This window comes from Bufo bufo, chromosome 2 (genome assembly GCF_905171765.1).
Source record: "Bufo bufo chromosome 2, aBufBuf1.1, whole genome shotgun sequence".
Classification (NCBI taxonomy): domain Eukaryota; kingdom Metazoa; phylum Chordata; class Amphibia; order Anura; family Bufonidae; genus Bufo; species Bufo bufo.
In genome coordinates, this window is record NC_053390.1 from 40,573,943 (window position 1) to 40,598,750 (window position 24,808).

General features: G+C 45.0%; 1 protein-coding gene across 4 annotated transcripts in view; it reads right to left on the minus strand.

Moving 5' to 3' along the window:
• Nucleotides 1–7,350: 7,350 nt before the first annotated feature.
• IL7R (interleukin 7 receptor) overlaps nt 7,351–24,808 on the minus strand; it is a 79,187-nt gene continuing 61,729 nt past the window's right edge. For 3 of the 4 annotated variants that reach the window (XM_040420979.1, XM_040420978.1, XM_040420982.1), the window contains 3 exons: nt 14,368–14,527; nt 10,541–10,616; nt 7,351–7,993 (listed from right to left, as the gene is read on the minus strand). In XM_040420979.1, the coding sequence (XP_040276913.1) occupies nt 7,541–7,993; nt 10,541–10,616; nt 14,368–14,527 (689 nt within the window). In that variant the 3' untranslated portion in view covers nt 7,351–7,540. The remainder of the gene's footprint in view (nt 7,994–10,540; nt 10,617–14,367; nt 14,528–24,808) is intronic. The other variant, XM_040420980.1, reaches the window with a different exon arrangement.

Here is a 24,808-nt window from a genome sequence, read left to right on the forward strand (position 1 = left end):
CTGGCATCCCCACGGTCAGCTGTTTGAAGAGGCTGCAGCCTCTTCCTAGGCCAGTGACACTCATTCCAGTGACTGGGACTGAGCTGCAATACCAAGCACAGCCACTATGCAGTGTACAGCGCTGTGCTTGGTGAGCTGCAGCTAATCGGCGGGGTGCGGTGTGTCAGACATCCACCGATCAGGTATTGATGTCATGTCCTCAGTCTTCAGGACCAGGCCCAGTTTAGCTGATTTTACTGCTGCATGTTATGCATGACTTTTTAATTTTTTGAATGATTTTTCCAGCTTTATTGTGGCCATTTTTAGTCTTATTTTTAAATAATTTTTGCAAATTTTTAGAATGGTTAGGCTTATAGTAGGAAATAAATGACTCTTTTCTAATTTCAAGCATTTTTTTTTTTAATTAATCCTATGGCATCACACTAAAACACATTGTCTATTTGTATTCACCATCTTATGTAAGGTAAGGTGACTGGGCCGGGGCCGGTGGGACGGAAGTGATTGGTGAGTGCCCACGGATCATGTGATACCAATGGAGGCGCTGCTACTGGCAGTGGTCAGTCGTTTTTTGAAAGACTGGCATCTGACATTCATCTGCTAGTCGGCCTACGTGTGCCGTGGCTTGGGTTTAAAGACTAGGTCCACCCACCTGAAGGGGTTAAAGCAGGCCCAAAGCTTGGCTCTGATTGGTTGCTGTGGACAACAAGGCCGGTTATTCGCTGAGACAGTTTTGATAAATGAGGTCCATAGATTTCTGGCTGGCCTTTGATAAGATGATATGGCGGCTCGGGATCGGCATGTCCACGTGGCAAGCTTCAGCGGTCCCCTCGAGACCATGTGTTGAAGTACATTAAAGACAATTGCAGATAATTTATTAAAATTTTTGTGCTGCCTTCCATGAAAATGGCGTAAATTGTCATAAGTGGTTTATATATATTGGTGTACAGAACTGTGCAAAAGTCAGAGACCAACCTTCTCGTCAGTTTAAAGGGGTTTTCCTAGCTTTGCCCTCCTTCTAAAACTTTGGCTGGGGGAAGCCACTCATTTTACTTGTACTTGCCGCTTTGTGTTTTTACATGGCTCCAATACAAATAAAATGGCGACCATTTATATAATATATGAGTCCTACAGAGCGTCTCTATCCACTTGGCCTACTAGAGGGAGCCTCCAGAGAACCTCTGCCCTCTATGACCTATATACACTATGCTATAAGGCGGCTTATGGACAAGATTTGCCTAATTGGGGAAGCCTCTTTAAGCCTTGCCTAAAAATGACTTTCCTCTTGACTTTACTACCCCATGTGCTTGTGGGTAATTGTATCTCTGATCTCAGAAATATCTGCACTTTAGATGCAGGGCTGCCATACTCAGTGGGTAGTAGTTTGTGTGAGAGTTACCGTTACCTTTTTTACAGGTCAATGAAAAGAGTTAAAGTGGCAGTAGGGTGCACAAGTGAGGAAGAATGGTCCCTGACTTTTGTACAGAGCATTGCACTAAATACTGGAAGGATGGAAGTGTTCAAGTGACAGTAGGGTGGACAAGTAAGGCTGGTCTCTCATTTTTGCACAGTACTGTACGACCAGAAAAAGATAATTAATTAGATACCTGACATAGAGCGTTGACGTAAAGATTGGAAGGATGGACATGTTAAAGTGGCAGTAGGGTGGACAGATAAGGAAGACTGGTCTCTGTTTTTTGCAAAGTACTGCACACCACGACATAGGACATTGACGTAAAGATTGGAAGGATGGAAGTGTTAAAGTGACAGTAGGGTGCACAAGTAAGGAATGGTGGTCTCTGACCTTTGCACTTCACAGGACGTAGAGCATTGCAGTAAAGATTCGAAGGATGGAAGAGTTAAAGTGGCAGTAGGGTATAAAAGTAAAGAAGGATGGTCTATGACGTTTTCACAGTGCTGGACACTCACCAAAGGACATTCATTGGGGTGCATGACATTGGAAATTGAAGTAAAGATTTGAAGGGTGGAAGAATTAAAGTTGCAGTTAGGTGCGCAAGTAAGGAACGATGGTTTCTGACCTTTGCACACCATTGACTGAAAGATTGGACGGACAAATTAGTTAAAGTGACAGTTGGGTGCACAGGAAAGGAAGGGTGGTATTTGTAGCTTACTGTACAACCACCAGAAATCATTAGTTGGGGTAAAGGACTTAAGAGCAGTGCAGTAAAGATCAGAAGGGTGGAAGAGTTAAAGTGGCAGTAGGGTGCACAAGTAAAGAAGGCTGGTCTATGACTTTTGCACAGTACTGCAGAGTGTGCACACCCATTAAAAAACTGGGCACTGCCTCGTCCTGCAGACTGGTGGAAGTACCAGGGTCAGACCTAAGGATAGGTCATCGGTAGATGTAAATTTACAGGCGGTATCCAAGAAGTGTGGGATGGAAGCGGCAGAAGGTAAACTACCTCATCCTTCACTGGAAATCTCTGGCCATAAACATTAGATGTACAGTACAGACCAAAAGTTTGGACACACCTTCTTATTCAAAGAGTTTTCTTTATTTTCATGACTATGAAGGCATCAAAACTATGAATTAACACATGTGGAATTATATACATAACAAACAAGTGTGAAACAACTGAAAATATGTCATATTCTAGGTTCTTCAAAGTAGCCACCTTTTGCTTTGATTACTGCTTTGCACACTCTTGGCATTCTCTTGATGAGCTTCAAGAGGTAGTCCCCTGAAATGGTCCTCCAACAGTCTTGAAGGAGTTCCCAGAGATGCTTAGCACGTGTTGGCCCTTTTGTCTTCACTCTGCGGTCCAGCTCACCCCAAACCATCTCGATTGGGTTCAGGTCCGGTAACTGTGGAGGCCGGGTCATCTGGCGCAGCACCCCATCACTCTCCTTCATGGTCAAATAGCCCTTACTTTCAAAGTTTTCCCAATTTTTCGGCTGACTGACTGACCTTAATTTCTTAAAGTAATGATGGCCACTCGTTTTTCTTTACTTAGCTGCTTTTTTCTTGCCATAATACAAATTCTAACAGTCTATTCAGTAGGACTATCAGCTGTGTATCTACCTGACTTCTCCTCAACGCAACTGATGGTCCCAACCCCATTTATAAGGCAAGAAATCCCACTTATTAAACCTGACAGGGCACACCTGTGAAGTGAAAACCATTTCAGGGGACTACCTCTTGAAGCTCATCAAGAGAATGCCAAGAGTGTGCAAAGCAGTAATCAAAGCAAAAGGTGGCTACTTTGAAGAACCTAGAATATGACATATTTTCAGTTGTTTCACACTTGTTTGTTATGTATATAATTCCACATGTGTTAATTCATAGTATTGATGCCTTCATAGTCCGATGAAAATAAGGAAAACTCTTTGAATGAGAAGGTGTGTCCAAACTTTTGGTCTGTACTGTATATCAGCTGAACCTGACGTTGTTGGTGGGACCGGCTGACGATCTATGTGTATGAGGGCCCCTTCATGTCAGCAGAGGCCCTCTCAGGGGAGATAAGCTGCCTGTCAGGTAAGTCCGGGGTATAGAGGTGTTTGGCAGCGATTCTTTCCCCACTGAGAACACGTCACATATCGAAGAATTTCACTTTTGTGTTTTACCCTAGACTGACCAGGTTATTATGGAGTTTTTGTAAATTTTTGATTATTTTTAACATTATTATCCATTTATAACTTTTATATAGAGGATTTCCTGTTTAACCTTTTGTGGCAGCCTGGTTGTACTGTCCAAACCCTTAATCTACAAGAAACCCACCACACAAGATCCGTTCCGTCAGTGTATTTACTGGAGTACAATCACATTTACACAGATACATAAAGTTCTGATTAGTCACAAGACATTCATAATATACTGCGACCAATATAATATCATCCAGTAGAGCAGGAATACATTCAGCAGGAAGAGGTATACTGTAACATAATGCCGCCTATAGTGAGCGGAGCAAGGCTGATATAGAAGAGGATCCTGTATGTATCCTCGGAGCAGCAGACTTCTCACAGCAGCAGTCTCCAACTGATGGCTCCCAAATATAACTCCCAGCATGTGGCTGTCAGGACATTGCTGGGAGTTGTGCTTCTGAAACACACGGGGAACTACCAAATCACTGCCTTAACGTGTCTGTTCACCTTTAAACATCACAATTCTGTGGATGTTAACTCTTGAATACATCTTTATAGCTGTTGGTGCCCATTTTATGACACAGAGTTCTAAATCCCCTGCATAGACATAAGAGATACATGATAACAAGTTGTCTGCCAGCAGCCAGCACTAGGGGGAGCTCAGGAGCTTACTGCAGACAGTGTATATATACTAATTTCAATAGTAATACAGTATAGAATAATGAATGTATAGATCTGTATGCAGTAATCTCCTGAGCTCCCTCTAGTGTTGGCTGTATATATCTGTATGCAGTAAGCTCCTGAGCTCCCTCTAGTGGTGACTGTATATATCTGTATGCAGTAATCTCCTGAGCTCCCTCTAGTGTTGGCTGTATATATCTGTATGCAGTAAGCTCCTGAGCTCCCTCTAGTGGTGGCTGTATATATCTGTATGTAGTAATCTCCTGAGCTCCCCCTAGTGGTGGCTGTATATATCTGTATGTAGTAATCTCCTGAGCTCCCCCTAGTGGTGGCTGTATGTATCTGTATGTAGTAATCTCCTGAGCTTCCTCTAGTGGTGACTGTATATATCTGTATGCAGTAGTCTCCTGAGCTCCCTCTAGTGGTGACTGTATATATCTGTATTCAGTAATCTTCTGAGCTTCCTCTAGTGGTGGCTGTATATATCTGTATGTAGTAATCTCCTGAGCTCCCTCTAGTGGTGGCTGTATATATCTGTATGCAGTAATCTCCTGAGCTCCCTCTAGTGGTGGCTGTATATATCTGTATGCAGTAATCTCCTGAGCTCCCTCTAGTGGTTGCTGTATATATCTGTATGCAGTAATCTCCTGAGCTCCCTCTAGTGTTGGCTGTATATATCTGTATGCAGTAATCTCCTGAGCTCCCTCTAGTGGTGGCTGTATATATCTGTATGCAGTAATCTCCTGAGCTCCCTCTAGTGGAGGCTGTATATATCTGTATGCAGTAGTCTCCTGAGCTCCCTCTAGTGGTGGCTGTATATATCTGTATGTAGTAATCTCCTGAGGTGGCTGCAGGCAGCTGAATTATACCAGGTAATACTACGTCTACCCAGAAGATTTGGATCTCTGTAGCAGAAGAAAAAAGCTTTGACCGCTATAAAGATATGTTAAGAAAGTAATCAGCTGGAGTAATCGGACTTAAAAATAACTTGAAGATACAGTGTGGAGATTCACTTAAAGGGTTAGTCTGGTGTGAACAACATCTTCTTACATTATGGCTCTACAGCCAGCATTGGAAACCCAGGGGAAGTGTGGGGCACCCTAGCTGCCTGGAGCCTCCATGATCAGCTGTTACCAGCAGGGGGAGCAGCAGTAAAAAAGATTTAGGAAAGAGCCAGTGAAATCAATGGATAGCAGCTGGGGATCTCTAGTGACAAGGGCCAAGCTAGAATCTGTTCAGCTTGGGGAAGAATGTTAAGATGGACGCCCCTTTGTAGAAGATGTTGTCTGAGCAGATAAACCATATATAATATCAATAAACATTTTTTCTATTTAGCAGCTTTAGTTATGGAAGAAATGTCTATGCATAGCATCTTATATAAGCAAGTAAATTTATATATACACAACCCCCAAATATTTTACCATTGCCTTTTGGGATACCTAGTAAGGATCACATAAGCCTACTACCAGTATGGCAGTGGGGTCCCCCATTGTTGTTTATCTGCACCTTTCTTTGTTACAGATCAGGTGATTACATCTGTTGCAAAACTACAACTCCCAGCATGCAGGGTAACTGCAACCTCAAACTTTCTATGGCTTAGTAAAGTTACACTTCAAACTTTTTCCACTATTTTGTCACGACTCATTGGTAACACCAAGTTGCTGTGGAGCTTTTTGTTATAAAATTACAGATGTCACAACATTCATGATATAAACTGCAGATAAAATTCATACCTACAGTCAACACTAGAGGCAGCTTAGGAGATTACTGCATACAGATATATACAGCCACCACTAGAGGGAGCTCAGGAGATTACTGCATACAGATATATACAGCCACCACTAGAGGGAGCTCAGAAGATTGCTGCATACAGATATATACAGCCACCACTAGAGGGAGCTCAGGAGATTGCTGCATACAGATATATACAGCCACCACTAGAGGGAGCTCAGGAGATTACTGCATACAGATATACACAGCCACCACTAGAGGGAGCTCAGGAGATTGCTGCATACAGATATATACAGCCACCACTAGAGGGAGCTCAGGAGATTACTGCATACAGATATATACAGCCACCACTAGGGGGAGCTCAGGAGATTACTGCATACAGATATATACAGCCACCACTAGAGGGAGTTCAGGAGATTACTGCATACAGATATATACAGCCACCACTAGAGGGAGCTCAGGAGATTACTGCATACAGATATACACAGCCACCACTAGAGGGAGCTCAGGAGATTGCTGCATACAGATATATACATGTATATATATATATCTGTATGAAGTAAGCTCCTGATCTCCATCTAGTGGTGGCTGTGTATATCTGTATGCAGTGCGCTCATGAGCTCCCTCTAGTGGTGACTGTATATATCTGCACTAAGCTCCTGAGCCCCGCTAGTAGTGGCTGAAGGTAGCTCGTTTGCAATAAGATTCTAAGCTCTTTATACTATGACTATACCAGGGTTTTGGTTCCTCTGGGCAAGCTCCTCCTTTTACCTTTCAACCACTTCTGATAAAGCTTTCTCAATAAGGGAAATTATCAGAATTATTATAAGTAATAAATGGAGCAACTGCTCTACCAAATACAGGTAGCAAATGCAATACATGGCCAAAAATATGTGGACATCCAAACGTCCCACCCATGAGGAGCTGGTCCTGTCTGTGCTGTACTCATTTCCTTTGGTGGGCCCAGTCCGGCACTGCTTTCTGATGCTTGTCTATAGAGATTGCATAGCTGTATGGAATAATGGAAGCTGAAATTTCTGATGCCACCGAGGAGGTGCACATACTTTTAGCCATGCAGGAAATATATATATATATATATATATATATATATATATATATATATATATATCATATATATTATATTATATATTTTATGCATCCACAAATAAAAGATGGGTCAGTTACCCTTACACAGATCATTAGCAGCTAATATCTAACATTCATTGAGCATAAAGTAGTGGAGTGGTGGTCCGATGATCTATGGATACGAGCACAGTGCACACTTTTTGGATGGAGATTATAATCCATTTACATGTCTACCTTTTTTTTACCCCAGTAGGATGTGTAACTGGAAACGCCATGTATCATGGCTGGATACAGTGTCGGTCTATAGGCCATGCATTGCTATACATTGTATAATTGATGGAAATTGCCACAAATAGCTCCCCCTTGTGGTACTATGGAGTAGTACTTCACCAAGCATGAGTACTACAGTTCATATACTATACTGTGGTCCCTTTTTGAAGCATTAGAAAGCATTTTTAGGGACTTGCTTTACGGCATTGCTGGGCGTCTTGAAGGCAGACATAGCTATATAAATATCTTCCCAGCATAGACCTGTTAATCCATTTCCTGAATGTTTTGCGGACCCCGACATGATCCCATTGCTGCCGTTTGATGGGTTGCATTTCTCAAAGACGCCTTCGCCAGGTAGCAGTGTGACAAATCCGGAATTAGGAGGATCTAGTGAAGCATTTTCACCAGGATTCGTACATTGACCAGTGTTATTAGTAGAAGGTCCTCTGCTGCCCTCTGCAGGAGGCAAAAGGGTATTACCAGTATGGACAGACAGTTTCTCCATGCTGCTGGTTCTGGTGCCAATCTCATGAAAATCTTCTGGAATCTCTTTTGCCTTGATATAATCTATTTTATGTATGGGAATGTTCTCATAGTAGTCAGGATTGAAGCTTATGTGCAAGTTCTGTAGGACAAATCGTAAGTAAATACCTAAGTATCAGTATTATCAATCGGCATTTATATACATTTATATAAAATAGCACTAACTAAGTTACGGTACATTGTTTCCTGGTACCAGTCAGACATACTGGGCACAATAAGTGAATTTGCTTCGTCCAACTTTTCTTTTTCCTTCGTTAAAACTCTACCATATTTTATACACAATTTGTTGGCAGACCTGTGTGTTTCCATGGTCATAGGACTAGGACAAGGACTATAAGGGGTGGAGAAGCAAGACTCACATTCTTTCAAGAAAAGTAGGAACACACAGGCTTTCTCTGACAATGTAAAAGGGAAGCAGGACCCACAGGCTTTCTCTATCAGTGTGTGGGGTACGCAGGACCCACAGGCTTTCTCTATGAGTGGTTGTGGGAAGCAGGACTCACAGGCTTTCTCTATGAGTGGTTGTGGGAAGCAGGACTCACAGGCTTTCTCTATGAGTGGTTGTGGGAAGCAGGACCCACAGTCTTTCTCTATAAGTTGGTGGGAGAAACAGGACTCACAGGCTTTCTCTATGAGTGGTTGTGGGAAACATGACTCACAGGCTTTCTCTATGAGTGGTTGTGGGAAACATGACTCACAGGCTTTCTCTATGAGTGGGAAGGGAAGCAGGACTCAGTCTTTATCAGTGGGTGTGGGAAGCAGGACTCACAGGCTTTCTCTATAAGTTGGTGGGAGAAACAGTACTCACAGGCGTTTTCTATGTGTAGGCAGCAGAAGCAGGACTCACAGGCTTTTTCTATGTGTAAGCAGCGGAAGCAGGACTCACAGGCTTTCTCTATAAGTTGATAGTGGAAGCAGGAATCACAGGCTTTTTCTATGTGTAGGCAGGGGAAGCAGGACTCACAGGCTTTTTCTATGTGTAGGCAGGGGAAGCAGGACTCACAGGCTTTTTCTATGTGTAGGCAGGGGAAGCAGGACTCACAGGCTTTCTCTATAAGTTGATGGGGGAAGCAGGACTCACAGGCTTTCTCTATAAGTTGATGGGGGAAGCAGGACTCACAGGCTTTTTCTATGTGTAGACAGGGGAAGCAGGACTCACAGGCTTTCTCTATAAATTGATGGGGGAAGCAGGACTTACAGGCTTTTTCTTTGTGTAGGCAGGGGAAGCTGGATGCATGGGCTTTCTCTGAGTGGATGGTGGAACATTTTCTAAAATTTAGCAACGGTGAAGCAGTAGTGACTGGCTTTCTGTATGAGTAGGTGAATGGATGTTTGAAGCAGGACTTACAGGCTTCCTCTTTGAGTGGAATGGGGAAGGAGGACTCGCAGGTTTTTTCTAGGAGTTTGTGGGTAAGCAGAAATTCACAGACTTTCACTATCGGTGGGTGGGGGAAGCAGGACAAACGAGCTTTATCTATGAGTTGGCAGGGGAAGCAGGATGAATGGGCTTGTCTATGAGTGGGCAATGAAGGCAGGACTCTCAGGCTTTCTCTATGAGTGGGTGGGGAAGCAGGACTCACAGGCTTTCTCTATGAGTGGGTGGGGAAGCAGGACTCACAGGCTCTCTCTATGAGTGGGTGGTGAAAGCAGGACTCACAGGCTCTCTCTATGAGTAGGTGGTGAAAGCAGGACTCACAGGCTCTCTCTATGAGTGGGTGGTGAAAGCAGGACTCACACACTTTATTAGTGGAAGGAGGTAGCAGGACTTACAGGCTTTCTCTATGAATGGGTGAAGGGAGCAGGACTGTTTTTTTCTATGAGTGGGTGAGGGAAGCAGGACACACAAGTTTTATCTATGAATCGGCAAGGGAAGCCGGATGTATTAGCTTCTCTATGAGTGGGCAATTGAGGCAGGACTCTCAAGCTTTCTCTATGAGTTGGTGGGGAAGAAGGACTCACAGGCTCTCTATATGAGTTTTTCCAAGGAAATACAAAGAAATGTATTGCGTGTATTGTTAACCCCTTCCTCTCATCCACCCTTCATTTATTTTGCAGTTATGGTGCAAGCTCAAGACTTGAAGAAGCCCCCAGGTCTACCATTTATGTACACCTATTAAGCCCTGCTAGAGGCACAACTCAGAAGTATTGCAATGTATTATCTTAGCGATGAGGAGATCAGATGCTTAAAGGTTATGTACACTTTTTTATGATTGCATAGAATTGAGCTATAATGAGTGTTTATAAGGTCAGAGATCAGAGATAAGAAGCCGTCAATTGAGCTGCCTGATGGAACAGAGTGACATTTCTGATCCTGTTACTGGAGAAACTCAAGGCTGCATTGAGACAGTGGTTCAACATTTTTAATAAAGGCCAATTGAAAAAAAATGATTTTTAGCTCAAAATGAGTACAATGCAATAGTAAAAAAAAATTCCCCCAAAGGTGTACATAGTCTTTAAGTCTCCAAGTGATATCGCACGGTGTTCTAGCCTGATCAGTATTACTGCTTGTGTGATTGTTGGAGTTGAAACATTGCATGATATCACCTAAAATGTAAATGTACTAGGTCACGAGAACATAACGCATGTACATTCAGTGGACAAATGCCATGTCGATCACAGTCGTCCATACCTGTTTTGGCTTGTTACAAAACTTCTCCAGCGTTTTTTTATGATTTGGAATTTCTGGCCAAATGAAAGGTTTAATTCTGCAAATGTAAAGTTACAGATGGTAATTTCTTCAAGGTAAAATATAATTGTTCAATCAGCATGTACCAAAAATCAGGAACGACCACACAAATCCAGTTTTATCTTAGTGCCAGGCCTGAGGAGGCGAAGCACGACATCGACAACACCAATAAGAGAATATCTCTATAATGCTTCGACCCCTCAGCCCCTTGCTTTACCTAGAAAATTGCTTCAGCAATTAAAGCTCACTCATTATACAATTTTACAGTATAGTATACAGTTCTTTCTCTATCAATTCCTCATGACGTTTAAAAATTTGGCTTGCTGTCATTTTATAAGAACTCTGATTGGAGTGGATAAAAAAACTTGTCCTTACCATGTAACGGACACACAGTTGTCCAGCTCTTCACTGTGACACCTGTGTGTACACCACATGGCCACAAGGGGGGGGGGGTTTGGTTCACTGCTGACCGATTTTATTGTTGAGTTCAATAAGAGTGCCCTCTAGTGGTGGCTACAGGCAGGCAGAATTATAACCCTCACACGACCGTTTTTTTTTACGGTCCGCAAAAACGGGGTCCGTAGGTCCGTGATCCGTGACCGTTTTTTCGTCCGTGGGTCTTCCTTGATTTTTGGAGGATCCACGGACATGAAAAAACAGTCGTTTTGGTGTCCGCCTGGCCGTGCGGAGCCAAACGGATCCGTCCTGAATTACAATGCAAGTCAATGGGGACGGATCCGTTTGACGTTGACACAATATGGTGCAATTGCAAACGGATCCGTCCCCCATTGACTTTCAATGTAAAGTCAGGAGTCCCTTTTATACCATCGGATCGGAGTTTTCTCCAATCCGATGGTATATTTTAACTTGAAGCGTTCCCATCACCATGGGAATGCCTCTATGTTAGAATATACTGTCGGTTATGAGTTAGATCGTGAAACTCAAATCCGACAGTATATTCTAACACAGAGGCGTTCCCATGGTGATGGGGACGCTTCAGGTTAGAATATACTAAAAGAACTGTGTACATGACTGCCCCCTGCTGCCTGGCAGTTGCTGCCAGGCAGCAGGGCGCAGACCCCCCCCCCCCCCTGTTTTTAACTCATTGGTGGCCAGTGCGGCCGGCCCCCCCTCCCCCCTGTAGTTAACTCTTTGTTGTCCAGTGCGGCCGGCCCCCTTCCCTCCCCTGTAGTTAACTCATTGGTGGCCAGTGGGCCCCCCTCCCTCCCCTGTAGTTAACTCATTGGTGGCCAGTGGGCCCCCCTCCCTCCCCTGTAGTTAACTCGTTGGTGGCCAATGGGTCCCCCCTCCCTCCCCTGTAGTTAACTCGTTGGTGGCCAGTGGGCCCCCCCTCCCTCCCCTGTAGTTAACTTGTTGGTGGCCAGTGGGCCCCCCCTCCCTCCCCTGTAGTTAACTCATTGGTGGCCAGTGGGCCCCCCTCCCTCCCCTGTAGTTAACTCGTTGGTGGCCAGTGGGCCCCCCCTCCCTCCCCTGTAGTTAACTCGTTGGTGGCCAGTGGGCCCCCCTCCCTCCCCTGTAGTTAACTCATTGGTGGCCAGTGGGCCTTCTCCCCTCCCTCCCCCTCCTAATTAAAATCTCCCTCCCTATCATTGGTGGCAGCGGAGAGTACCGATCGGAGTCCCAGTTTATTGCTGGGGCTCCAATCAGTAACCATGGCAACCAGGATGCTACTGCAGTCCCGGTTGCCATGGTTACTTAGCAATTTGTAGAAGCATTATACTTACCTGCGAGGCTGCGATGTCTGTGTCCGGCCAGGAGCTCCTCCTACTGGTAAGTGACAGATCATTAAGCAATGCGCCGCACAGACCTGTCACTTACCAGTAGGAGGAGCTCCCGGCCGGACACAGACATCGCAGCCTCGCAGGTAAGTATAATGCTTCTACAAATTGCTAAATAACCATGGCAACCGGGACTGCAGTAGCATCCTGGTTGCCATGGTTACCGATCGGAGCCCCAGCGATTAAACTGGGACTCCGATCGGTACTCTCCGCTGCCACCAATGATAGGGGGGAGATTTTAATTAGGAGGGGGAGGGAGGGGGGAGGGCCCACTGGCCACCAACGAGTTAACTACAGGGGAGGGAGGGGGGGCCCACTGGCCACCAACAAGTTAACTACAGGGGAGGGAGGGGGGGCCCACTGGCCACCAACGAGTTAACTACAGGGGAGGGAGGGGGGCCCACTGGCCACCAATGAGTTAACTACAGGGGAGGGAGGGGGGGCCCACTGGCCACCAATGAGTTAGCTACAGGGGAGGGAGGGGGGGGCGGCCGCACTGGCCACCAATGTGTTAACTACAGGGGGGGGGGGCCTGCCCCTTGCTGCCTGGCAGCACCTGCCAGGCAGCAGGGGGCAGTCATGTACACAGTTCTCAGTATATTCTAACTAGAAGCGTCCCCATCACTATGGGAACGCCTCTGTGTTAGAATATACTGTCAGATTTGAGTTTTCACGAAGTGAAAACTCATCTCTGAAAAAGCTTTTATGCAGACGGATCTTCAGATCCGTCTGTATAAAAAGTAACCTACGGCCACGGATCACGGACGCGGATGCCAATCTTGTGTGCATCCGTGTTCTTTCACGGACCCATTGACTTGAATGGGTCCGTGAACCGTTGTCCGTCAAAAAAATAGGACAGGTCATATTTTTTTGACAGACAGGAAACACGGATGCGGCTGCAAAACGGTGCATTTTCCGATTTTTCCACGGACCCATTGAAAGTCAATGGGTCCGCGAAAAAAAATGGAAAATGGCACAACGGCCACGGATGCACACAACGGTCGTGTGCATGAGGCCTAAGTGTGAAGAGAAGCTGTGGATTTAGGGCTCTCTATTAGAAAAAACAGAGCTCAGAATTTTGGACCTATTTAGATTAAGTACCGTAGAATAACTTCTGCACCATCCCAAGCCAGAAATATTAGGCATTAATAATACACCTAAAAGAGGCCATAAAGCAAACCTTCCAACCATCCACTTTTCTGCAGGAATATCCTGTGAGATGAACTTCAAACCAGTGGGGCTTAAAGGGAACCTGTCACCGTGATTTTGTGTATAGAGCTGAGGACATGGGTTGCTAGATGGCCGCTAGCACATCCGCAATACCCAGTCCCCATAGCTCTGTGTGCTTTTATTGTGTAAAAAAAAATAGATTTGATACATATGCAAATTACCCTGAGATGTGTCCTGTCCCTGAGATGTGTCCAGTGTGAAGGAGCCCAGCACTGCCCCGCATCCTCAGAATCTCCTCCATGCTCTCCGACGTCAGAAAGCCAGAGCGCCGTAATCTCGCGATGCGTCAGCTAGCGCATGCGCAGTATTTCTTCCCTGTGCTGGCATTAGCCTCAGGGAACGAACTGCACATGCGCTAGCTCGCGCATCTCAAGATTACGGTGCTCTGGCTTTCTGACGTCGGGGAGCAAGCAGGAGATTCTGAGGATGCGGGGCAGTGCTGGGCTCCTTCACACTGGACACATCTCAGGGACAGGACACATCTCAGGGTAATTTGCATATGTATCAAATAGTTTTTTTTTTACACAATAAAAGCACACAGAGCTATGGGGACTGGGTATTGCGGATGTGCTAGCGGCCATCTAGCAACCCATGTCCTCAGCTCTATACACAAAATCCCGGTGACAGGTTCCCTTTAAGCGGATATGTCCCAAAGTGGACATTTCTGGGAGAGCATACTATTTAAATACAACTCATAGAACATAAAATATATTATAATACATAGGTCTTTTATTTACTTACCTGCTTTTCCAAAAAACGGCAATTAATATAACTTTAATAAGCAAGAAAAAAGGGATGCTTATACTTAAAGCCATTTGTATAGTAGAAGTCTGATCCCCTTTAGTAGAAGTCTGATCCCCTTTAGTAGAAGTCTGATCCCCTTTAGTAGAAGTCTGATCCCCTTTGGAGAAAAAAATAGACAAAATGCAAATAAGTAACAGATGTCTTTGTCTACACTGCGTGCAGAATTATTAGGCAAATGAGTATTTTGACCACATCATCCTCTTTATGCATGTTGTCTTACTCCAAGCTGTATAGGCTCGAAAGCCTACTACCAATTAAGCATATTAGGTGATGTGCATCTCTGTAATGAGAAGGGGTGTGGTCTAATGACATCAACACCCTATATCAGGTGTGCATAATTATTAGGCAACTTCCTTTCTTTTGGCAAAATGGGTCAAAAGAAGGACTTGACAGGCTCAGAAAAGTCAAAAATAGTGAGATATCTTGCAGAGGGATGCAGCACTCTTAAAATTGCAAAGCTTCTGAAGCGTGATCATCGAACAATCAAGCGTTTCATTCAAAATAGTCAACAGGGTCACAAGAAGCGTGTGGAAAAACCAAGGCGCAAAATAACTGCCCATAAACTGAGAAAAGTCAAGCGTGCAGCTGCCAAGATGCCACTTGCCACCAGTTTGGCCATATTTCAGAGCTGCAACATCACTGGAGTGCCCAAAAGCACAAGGTGTGCAATACTCAGAGACATGGCCAAGGTAAGAAAGGCTGAAAGACGACCACCACTGAACAAGACACACAAGCTGAAACGTCAAGACTGGGCCAAGAAATATCTCAAGACTGATTTTTCTAAGGTTTTATGGACTGATGAAATGAGAGTGAGTCTTGATGGGCCAGATGGATGGGCCCGTGGCTGGATTGGTAAAGGGCAGAGAGCTCCAGTCCGACTCAGACGCCAGCAAGGTGGAGGTGGAGTACTGGTTTGGGCTGGTATCATCAAAGATGAGCTTGTGGGGCCTTTTCGGGTTGAGGATAGAGTCAAGCTCAACTCCCAGTCCTACTGCCAGTTTCTGGAAGACACCTTCTTCAAGCAGTGGTACAGGAAGAAGTCTGCATCCTTCAAGAAAAACATGATTTTCATGCAGGACAATGCTCCATCACACGCGTCCAAGTACTCCACAGCGTGGCTGGCAAGAAAGGGTATAAAAGAAGAAAATCTAATGACATGGCCTCCTTGTTCACCTGATCTGAACCCCATTGAAAACCTGTGGTCCATCATCAAATGTGAGATTTACAAGGAGGGAAAACAGTACACCTCTCTGAACAGTGTCTGGGAGGCTGTGGTTGCTGCTGCACGCAATGTTGATGGTGAACAGATCAAAACACTGACAGAATCCATGGATGGCAGGCTTTTGAGTGTCCTTGCAAAGAAAGGTGGCTATATTGGTCACTGATTTGTCTTTGTTTTGTTTTTGAATGTCAGAAATGTATATTTGTGAATGTTGAGATGTTATATTGGTTTCACTGGTAAAAATAAATAATTGAAATGGGTATATATTTGTTTTTTGTTAAGTTGCCTAATAATTATGCACAGTAATAGTCACCTGCACACACAGATATCCCCCTAAAATAGCTAAAACTAAAAACAAACTAAAAACTACTTCCAAAAATATTCAGCTTTGATATTAATGAGTTTTTTGGGTTCACTGAGAACATGGTTGTTGTTCAATAATAAAATTAATCCTCAAAAATACAACTTGCCTAATAATTCTGCACTCCCTGTATTTGTAATATTTCAAGGGTAGGTCCACCTTTTAGCACAGTTTTACATTTTACACACACATGTACAGCGCGCATTCAGAAAGTCTTCAGACCTTTTCACTTTTCTCACATTTTCTCATGTTAAAAAAGTTCACATTTTCAGCATCATTCTGCACTCAGTACCCCATAATGAGAAAGCGAGAACAAAATGTTAGAAATCTTTTCAAATTTTGTAAAAAAGGAAAAATTATAACCTTGCATAAGTATTCACACCCTTTACTCAGGATTTAGTTGAGGCCTCTTTGGCAGTGATTACAGCCTCCAGTCTTCTTGGATTTGGGGATTTTCTGCCATTCTTCCCTGCAGATCTTCTCAAACTCTTTCAGGTTGGATTGGGACCGTCGGAGGACAGCAATTTTCAGGTCTCTCAGAGATGTTCCACTGGGTTCAGGTCAGGGCTCTGGCAGGGACACTGAAGGACAGTCACAGAGTTATCCCTAAGCCGCTCCTGTGTTGTCTTGGCTGTGTGCTTAGGGCCATTGTCTTGTTGGAGGGTGACCTTTGTCCAGTCTGAGGTCCAGAGCTCTGGATTAGGTTTTCATTAAGAATATCTCTGTATTTTGCTCCATCCAGCTTTCCCTCCACCCTGACCAGTCTCCCTGTCCTCCCAGCATGATGCTGCTACCACCATGCTTCACTGTAGGGATGGTATTGGGCAGGTGATGAGCAGTGCCTGGTTTCCTCCAGGCACGATGCTTAGAATTGAGGCCAAAAAGTTCAATCTTGGTTTCATCAGATCAGAGAATCTTGCAGTCTGAGAGTCCTTTAGGTTGTTTTTTGCAAAGTCCAGGCGGCTTTCATGTGTCTTTTACTAAGAAGAGGCCTCTTTTTGGCGCCTCTGCCATAACGCCCAGATTGGCGGAGGCTGCAGTGATGGTCTGCGCACCGGATCTTCGGAGCTCAGCCAGAGTGACCATTGGGTTCTTGCTCACCTCTCTTACCAAGGCCCTTCTCCACCAATTACTTAGTTTGGTGGGGTGGCCAGCTCTAGGAAGAACCCTGGTTGTTACAAATTTCTTCAATTTAAGAATTATGGAGACCACTGTGCACTTGGGAATTTTCAGTGCAGCCGACATTCTCTAGATGCCTTCACACAATCCTGTCTATGAGCTCTACAGGAAGTTCTTTCTTCTTCATGACTTGGTTTTTGCTCTGATATGCATTTGCAGCTGTGAGACCTTATAGACAGGTCCGTGTCTTTCCAAGTCATGTCCAATACACTGAATTTACCACAGGTGACTCTGCAATGAGCAGGACCGTGGTAGGATTACACGGACGCCAATTATGCAGTGGGTCAGGATATGTGTATAATAGTCTATGTTTTTTGTTCGTGACGCCAATTGCAGCGTGCGCAGGGTACTAATACAGGGCTCTTTAAGATGTTGTAGCTCACGTACCAGGTTAGGAATGCCAGAGTGGTGTAATGTCTCTGTGTGAAAGTGGCAATAGTGTCAACGGTGTCTCCTACCTGGGTACGGCTGGACTCCTGGATCCTGGCTCACTTGCAATAAAATTAGTGTTGCTAGTAGTAGGAGTAATTGAGGAACTTGGTAGCAATGAATGAGATCCAGACTTGGAATATAATTCAACTTGTCTTTACTGGAGGCAGCATTAATCCATACAAGATACAGCATTAGTCTTTTAGGTCCCAGCAGGTTTTGGCAATGTATGGCAGGGATCAATATCTCTTCTGCTTCTATCATATGCCTGGAGAATATGGAAGGAATCTATCTTCTGCTCTGTCTATCTTCTGCTGTGTTGGGGACTGACTAGCTGAGGAGGAATTTGGCTTCTCCTGGTCTCTGGATGGTACTCACAGTTATGCTCCCAGGGAATGGTTCTTCCTGGAGTTCTGGAGGTGGCTGCTTGCTTGTCACCAGCTGAGGCTGAAGGGCTCAGACCGGGAATGGTGATCTTTGGTCTCAGCCGAGACACGATTCTGGGTTGGGATCCCTAGAACTGGGAGCTCCTACCAGCACAGCCTTCCCCTAGCCGGGGTGGCTGCCACACTAACTGAACTTCCTTCCCTCCCCATGAGGCAGGATGTGGAAACATTCTACACCTCCTCAAAGAAGGGGGGCTAGACTGGAATGAACTATTCCAGTCTAGATATGCTAAACTGTTACTAAGGCCCTGGTGACACATTGCTGCCACCTGCTGGTGTACATGGAAATTACAGCAAAGTACATTCAAACAAGGCTTTCAATGCACATCTGTGAGGAATATTAAATAAAATCACATTAGATGACAAGGCACATGTTACCAACAAATAGTAGCGGGGAAAAAGAGTTTAGTAACATAACTCTGGGATGTTACAACTCCAATCAAGGTGTAGAAACACCTCAAAGATGATCAAGAGAAATGTCAAGTGTCATAGCAAAGGGGCTGAATACTTATGTCCATGCATAATTTTAGTTTTTCCTTTTAATATATTTGCAAACATTTCTAAAACTGTGTTTTGATAAAAAAATATTTTTTTACTAAGAGGGATTTAGTGTAGAATGATGGTTCCCCAAAAAAAAAAATTCTTTGAATTCTTTTGATTTTAGCACAAGGAGCAACATAACAAAATGAGAAAAAATTCAAGTGACCGAAGACTTTCCAAATGCACTGCATAAAATAAGTCACTATGTACCCACATTACATTACTTTCCTCTACTGATCTTAAGTTCCATCCTATATTACACTCCAGAGCTGCACTCACTATTCTGCTGGTGGAGTCACTGTGTACATACATTACATTATTTATCCTGTACTGATCCGGAGTTACATCCTGTATTACACTCCAGAGCTGCACTCATTATTCTGCTGGTGAATTCACTGAGTACATACATAACATTACTTATCCTGTACTGATCCTGAGTTACATCCTGTATTATACTCAAGAGCTGCACTCACTATTCTACTGGTGGAGTCACTGTGTACATACATTACATTATTTATCCTGTACTGATCCGGAGTTACATCCTGTATTACACTCCAGAGCTGCACTCACTATTCTGCTGGTGGAGTCACTGTGTACATACATAACATTACTTATCCTGTACTGATCCTGAGTTACATCCTGTATTATACTCAAGAGCTACACTCACTATTCTGCTGGTGGAGTCACTGTGTACATACATTACATTATTTATCCTGTACTGATCCGGAGTTACATCCTGTATTACACTCCAGAGCTGCACTCACTATTCTGCTGGTGCAGTCACTGTGTATATACATTACTTATCCTGTACTGATCCTGAGTTGCATCCTGTATTATACTCCAGAGCTGCACTCATTATTCTGCTGGTGAATTCACTGAGTACATATATAACATTACTTATCCTGTACTGATCCTGTGTTACATTGTGTATTACACTCCAGAGCTGCACTCACTATTCTGCTGGTGCAGTCACTGTGTACATACCAGTACAGACCAAAAGTTTGGACACACCTTCTCATTCAAAGAGTTTTCTTTATTTTCATGACTATGAAGGCATCAAAACTATGAATTAACACATGTGGAATTATATACATAACAAACAAGTGTGAAACAACTGAAAATATGTCATATTCTAGGTTCTTCAAAGTAGCCACCTTTTGCTTTGATTACTGCTTTGCACACTCTTGGCATTCTCTTGATGAGCTTCAAGAGGTAGTCCCCTGAAATGGTCTTCCAACAGTCTTAAAGGAATTCCCAGAGATGCTTAGCACTTGTTGGCCCTTTTGCCTTCACTCTGCGGTCCAGCTCACCCCAAACTATCTCGATTGGGTTCAGGTCCAGTGACTGTGGAGGCCAGGTCATCTGGCGCAGCACCCCATCACTCTCCTTCATGGTCAAATAGCCCTTACTTTCAAAGTTTTCCCAATTTTTCGGCTGACTGACTGACCTTAATTTCTTAAAGTAATGATGGCCACTCGTTTTTCTATACTTAGCTGCTTTTTTCTTGCCATAATACAAATTCTAACAGTCTATTCAGTAGGACTATCAGCTGTGTATCCACCTGACTTCTCCTCAACGCAACTGATGGTCCCAACCCCATTTATAAGGCAAGAAATCCCACTTATTAAACCTGACAGGGCACACCTGTGAAGTGAAAACCATTTCAGGGGACTACCTCTTGAAGCTCATCAAGAGAATGCCAAGAGTGTGCAAAGCAGTAATCAAAGTGTCACGGGGTTCCGAAGGTGCACTCGGTCCCCCATCGCCCGCAGACCTGTTGCTTAGCTTTGGGAATGAGGATTTGTGCTTGACCTCATTCCCAGGGCGGCTTTGCTGACTGGGTGGCTCCCTGCTCCTAGTCTGCCTTGAGTGCCGAGCTGATTGGTTGGCCTGTCGGTCATGTGACGCTGGCCACGTCACATGACCCTCACTCCCCACTATAAATACAGGCAGCCTGCTGGCCACAGGTTGCCTGTTAATTTCTAGGATCCTGGCTATTTGTTGGACTACTGAATATTTACCTGATCCTGTTCCCTGACGATCCTCTGCCTGCTCCTCCTGTACTGCGCATACATCCTGGTATTGTGACCTCGGCTCCCACCTGACTACTCTCTTAGGACTCCTCTTGTACTTCGCTACTCTCCTGGTATTTGACCCCGGCTTCTCCTGACCATTCTTTGCTTAATCCGTTGTACTGCGTAGCTCTCTTGGTTCTGACCCGGTCCGTTCATGTTCCGTATTTTGTCTTGTCTGTCTTCCCTGCACATATCCTAAGTTAGGGACTGCCGTCCAGTTGTCCCCTGTCATCAGGACTCGTGAGGCAAGTAGGCAGGGCCAGGGGTGAGGGTGGAGCGCAGTGGTCACTACCCTTCTCCCTGTGTGTGTGTTGTACGTGACCGTTACAGATTAACAGGCCCAATAACCACTGTATCATGAATCCTCTTACTACCCTGACTGACCATGTCTCTAACTTGACACAGAGGGTGCAGGAGCTAGGAGAGAAACTCCGTTCTTGTGAGTTAGGGCAAGGTTCTTCCACTCCTCTGTCCTCCAGTCCATATTTTGAACCCCAGATCAAGCTCCCAGAACCCTTTTCTGGAGACCGGAAGAGGTTTCTCTCCTTTAAGGAGAATTGCAAACTCTACTTCCGTTTGCGCCCCGTGTCCTCCGGTCCCGAGAGCCAACGCGTGGGGATTATCATTTCTCTACTACAGGGTGATCCCCAGGACTGGGCATTTTCGTTACCTCTTGGGGCCAGTTGTCTAACTTCTGTGGAGGGTTTTTTTCAGGCCCTGGGTACCCTCTATGACGAACCAGACAGGGCCCTGGTAGCCGAGACAGCTCTTAGGGCACTGGTTCAGGGCCATCTCCCTGCGGAGGAGTATTGCACCCAATTCAGACGGTGGTGTGTCCCCTCAGGATGGAATGAACCAGCCCTGAAGAGTCAGTTTAGGTCAGGTCTATCTGATAATTTAAAAGATCTATTGGTCAATTACCAAATTCCTGAGACCTTAGAGGAGATGATGACCCTAGTTGTCCGACTTGACAGACGAGTTAGAGAGAGACGACAAGAACGACAGTTCTGTTCTCAGATGGTGGTCCAGCCAGAGGCCTTTTCCAGGGACAACACTGAGGTCTCCACCGAGGAACCCATGCAGGTTGGTATGACCCGGGGTAATCTTCGTCGCAGACGCGGAGAGTGCTTCTACTGTGGAGATCCTGGCCATTGGATCAACAAGTGTCCTAAGAGGGACCTCTCTGACAAGTCTTCTAAGGCAAGACAACCTAAAGACCAGGTACACCCTGATTTTTCTAAAGGTAAGCTTTTGGTACCCATAACAATTTCTCTGGGGGTTAATAAGTGGCCGGGTAAGGCCTTTATTGACTCCGGTTCAGCGGCCAGCTTTATTGACTTTGAGTTTGCTTGTAAATTGGGTATTCCAATGTTTGCGTTACCTACACCTATCCATGTCATGGCTATTGATGCTACTCCCCTGATTGGTGGTACGGTGAGGTCATGTACCTCTGAAATTTCTCTGTCCGTGGGTGTGTGCCACTCTGAGAGATGTTCTCTTCTAGTCCTGGAGAACCTACCGGTTGAGGTGGTACTAGGGTTGCCTTGGCTCCGTTTACATAACCCCACAATTGATTGGTCCAAAGGAGAGTTGGTGAAATGGGGACCTAAGTGTGACTCATGCTTGTCCGTGGTCCAGGCTGGGGTTTCAGTAAGGTCTAATACATTACCCTCTGTTATTAAGGAATATTCTGATGTGTTCTCATCCCTTACTCCAGAGGTTCTACCCCCCCCATAGACCTTATGATTGCGCCATAGAGCTAATTGAGGGTGCCGAATTTCCTAAAGGTCGAATTTATAATCTTTCAGGGCCCGAACGCAAGGCTATGGAAGATTATATTAAGGAGAGCCTTGCTAAAGGGCATATTAGACCTTCAGTCTCTCCTATGGGAGCAGGGTTTTTCTTTGTTAAAAAGAAGGATGGTGGTCTTAGGCCTTGTATTGATTACCGGAGATTAAATAAAATCACTGTCCAAAATAGATACTCTCTCCCATTGATTCCGGATTTATTTAACCAGGTTTTGGGGGCAACCTGGTTTTCCAAGATTGACCTGAAAGGGGCATACAATCTAATCCGAATCAAGGAGGGAGACGAATGGAAGACAGCGTTCAATACTCCGATAGGACACTTTGAATATCAGGTGATGCCTTTTGGACTCAGCAATGCCCCAGCTGTGTTCCAAAACTTAATGAACGATATTCTTAGGGAGTTCTTAGGTAAATTTATTATTGTCTATCTTGACGACATTTTGATATTCTCTCCTGATTTCAAATCTCATGTGTCCCATGTCAAACAAGTATTAGAGGTGTTGAGGGAGAACCAGCTATCTGCTAAGCAAGAGAAATGTGTCTTTGGTGTACAGGAGATACTGTTTCTAGGGCATGTTTTGACTCCTCACGCCTTTAAGATGGATCCTGGTAAGGTTTTAGCAATTAAGGAATGGGTAAGGCCTTCATCCTTAAAGGCTTTACAACGGTTTTTGGGTTTCGCTAATTACTACCGTAAATTTATCATGAATTTTTCTGTAATTGCTAAGCCATTGACCGACCTTACTAAGAAAGGAGCGGATTTGGAGAATTGGTCTACCAAGGCCATTTCTTCATTTGAAACATTAAAAAAGGCATTTAGTAGCGCTCCCATTCTGATCCAGCCTGATCAGGAGAGACCCTTTATTGTGGAGGTGGATGCGTCCGAGGACGGCGCAGAAGCAGTCCTTTCACAAGGTCCTGCTAGCCTCACTAACCTGAGACCGTGTGCCTTCTTCTCTAGGAAATTCTCTCCCACGGAGAGAAACTACGACATAGGGAATAGGGAGCTGTTGGCCATTAAATGGGCATTTGAGGAGTGAAGACATTTTTTGGAGGGGGCAAGGCATCGAGTAACTGTTGTCACTGACCATAAAAACCTAATGTTTCTCGAGTCCGCTAAGAGGTTGAATCCCCGACAAGACCGATGGGCTCTGTTTTTTACCCGTTTTGATTTCTCCATTACGTTCAGGCCGGGAAGTAAAAATGTTAAGGCAGACGCATTATCTCGGAGCTACCATGCTTTTCAACCCACTGAGACGCCGCCTGAATCCATCCTACCAGCAAACATCTTCTTAGCGGCTCTAACCCAGGATATCTCGGCTCGCATTAAGGCTGAACAACATCTGGCACCGGCATCCACCCCAACAGATAAGTTGTTTGTTCCCGTACAATTTCGTCTCCAGCTGTTGGGTGAGTGTCACGATTCTGCCTTTTGTGGACATCCGGGTATTGAGGGCACTAAGGATCTGGTTTCTAGATCTTATTGGTGGCCCACTCTGACCAGGGATGTCAAGTCTTACGTGTCAGCCTGTGAGGTTTGTGCCAGGTCTAAGACACCTAGGACTCGCCCTGCTTGTAACCTACGACCCCTACCCATTCCCAGTAGACCCTGGTCCCATATCTCGATGGACTTTATAACTGACCTACCGCTGGCGGAGGGTAAGACTGGGGTTTGGGTAGTGGTCGATAGGGTTAGAAAGATGGTTCATTTCATTCCCCTGTCTAAACTTCCGAATGCTAAAACCCTGGCGTCTATCTTTGTGAGAGAGATTGTTTGTTTACATGGCATCCCGGAAAATATTGTTTCGGACAGGGGTGTGCAGTTTGTGTCCAAATTCTGGAGGGCCTTCTGTCAAAGATGTAAAATTTCGTTGTCTTTTTCTTCCGCCTACCATCCTGAGAGTAATGGGCAGACTGAACGCCTTAATCAGTCTGTGGAACAATTCCTGAGGTTGTATGTTGCTGATGACCAGCAATTATGGGTCAAATTCCTTCCGTTGGCTGAATTTGCTCTGAATAACCGTGTCAATTCTTCTGCTGGGGCAGGGGCGGGCTGGGCCGGGGGGCAGGGAGGCAATTGCCCCCCAGGCCGCCCTAAATAAACGGCCGCTGGGCCGCCCGTCTTAAAATTTTTTTTTTTTTATTATTATTTTTTTTTTTATTCTTCAGGGCCGCACCGCCGATCATCACCACAGGCGGCGCGGCCCTGTTTGTCATTGCGGCCGTGCTGTGTGCTGTGGGGCAGGGGAGGGAGAGGCGTGTCCCTCCCCTGTTCTTCTGATAGGCCGCAGGCACTAATGCCTGCAGCCTATCAGAGG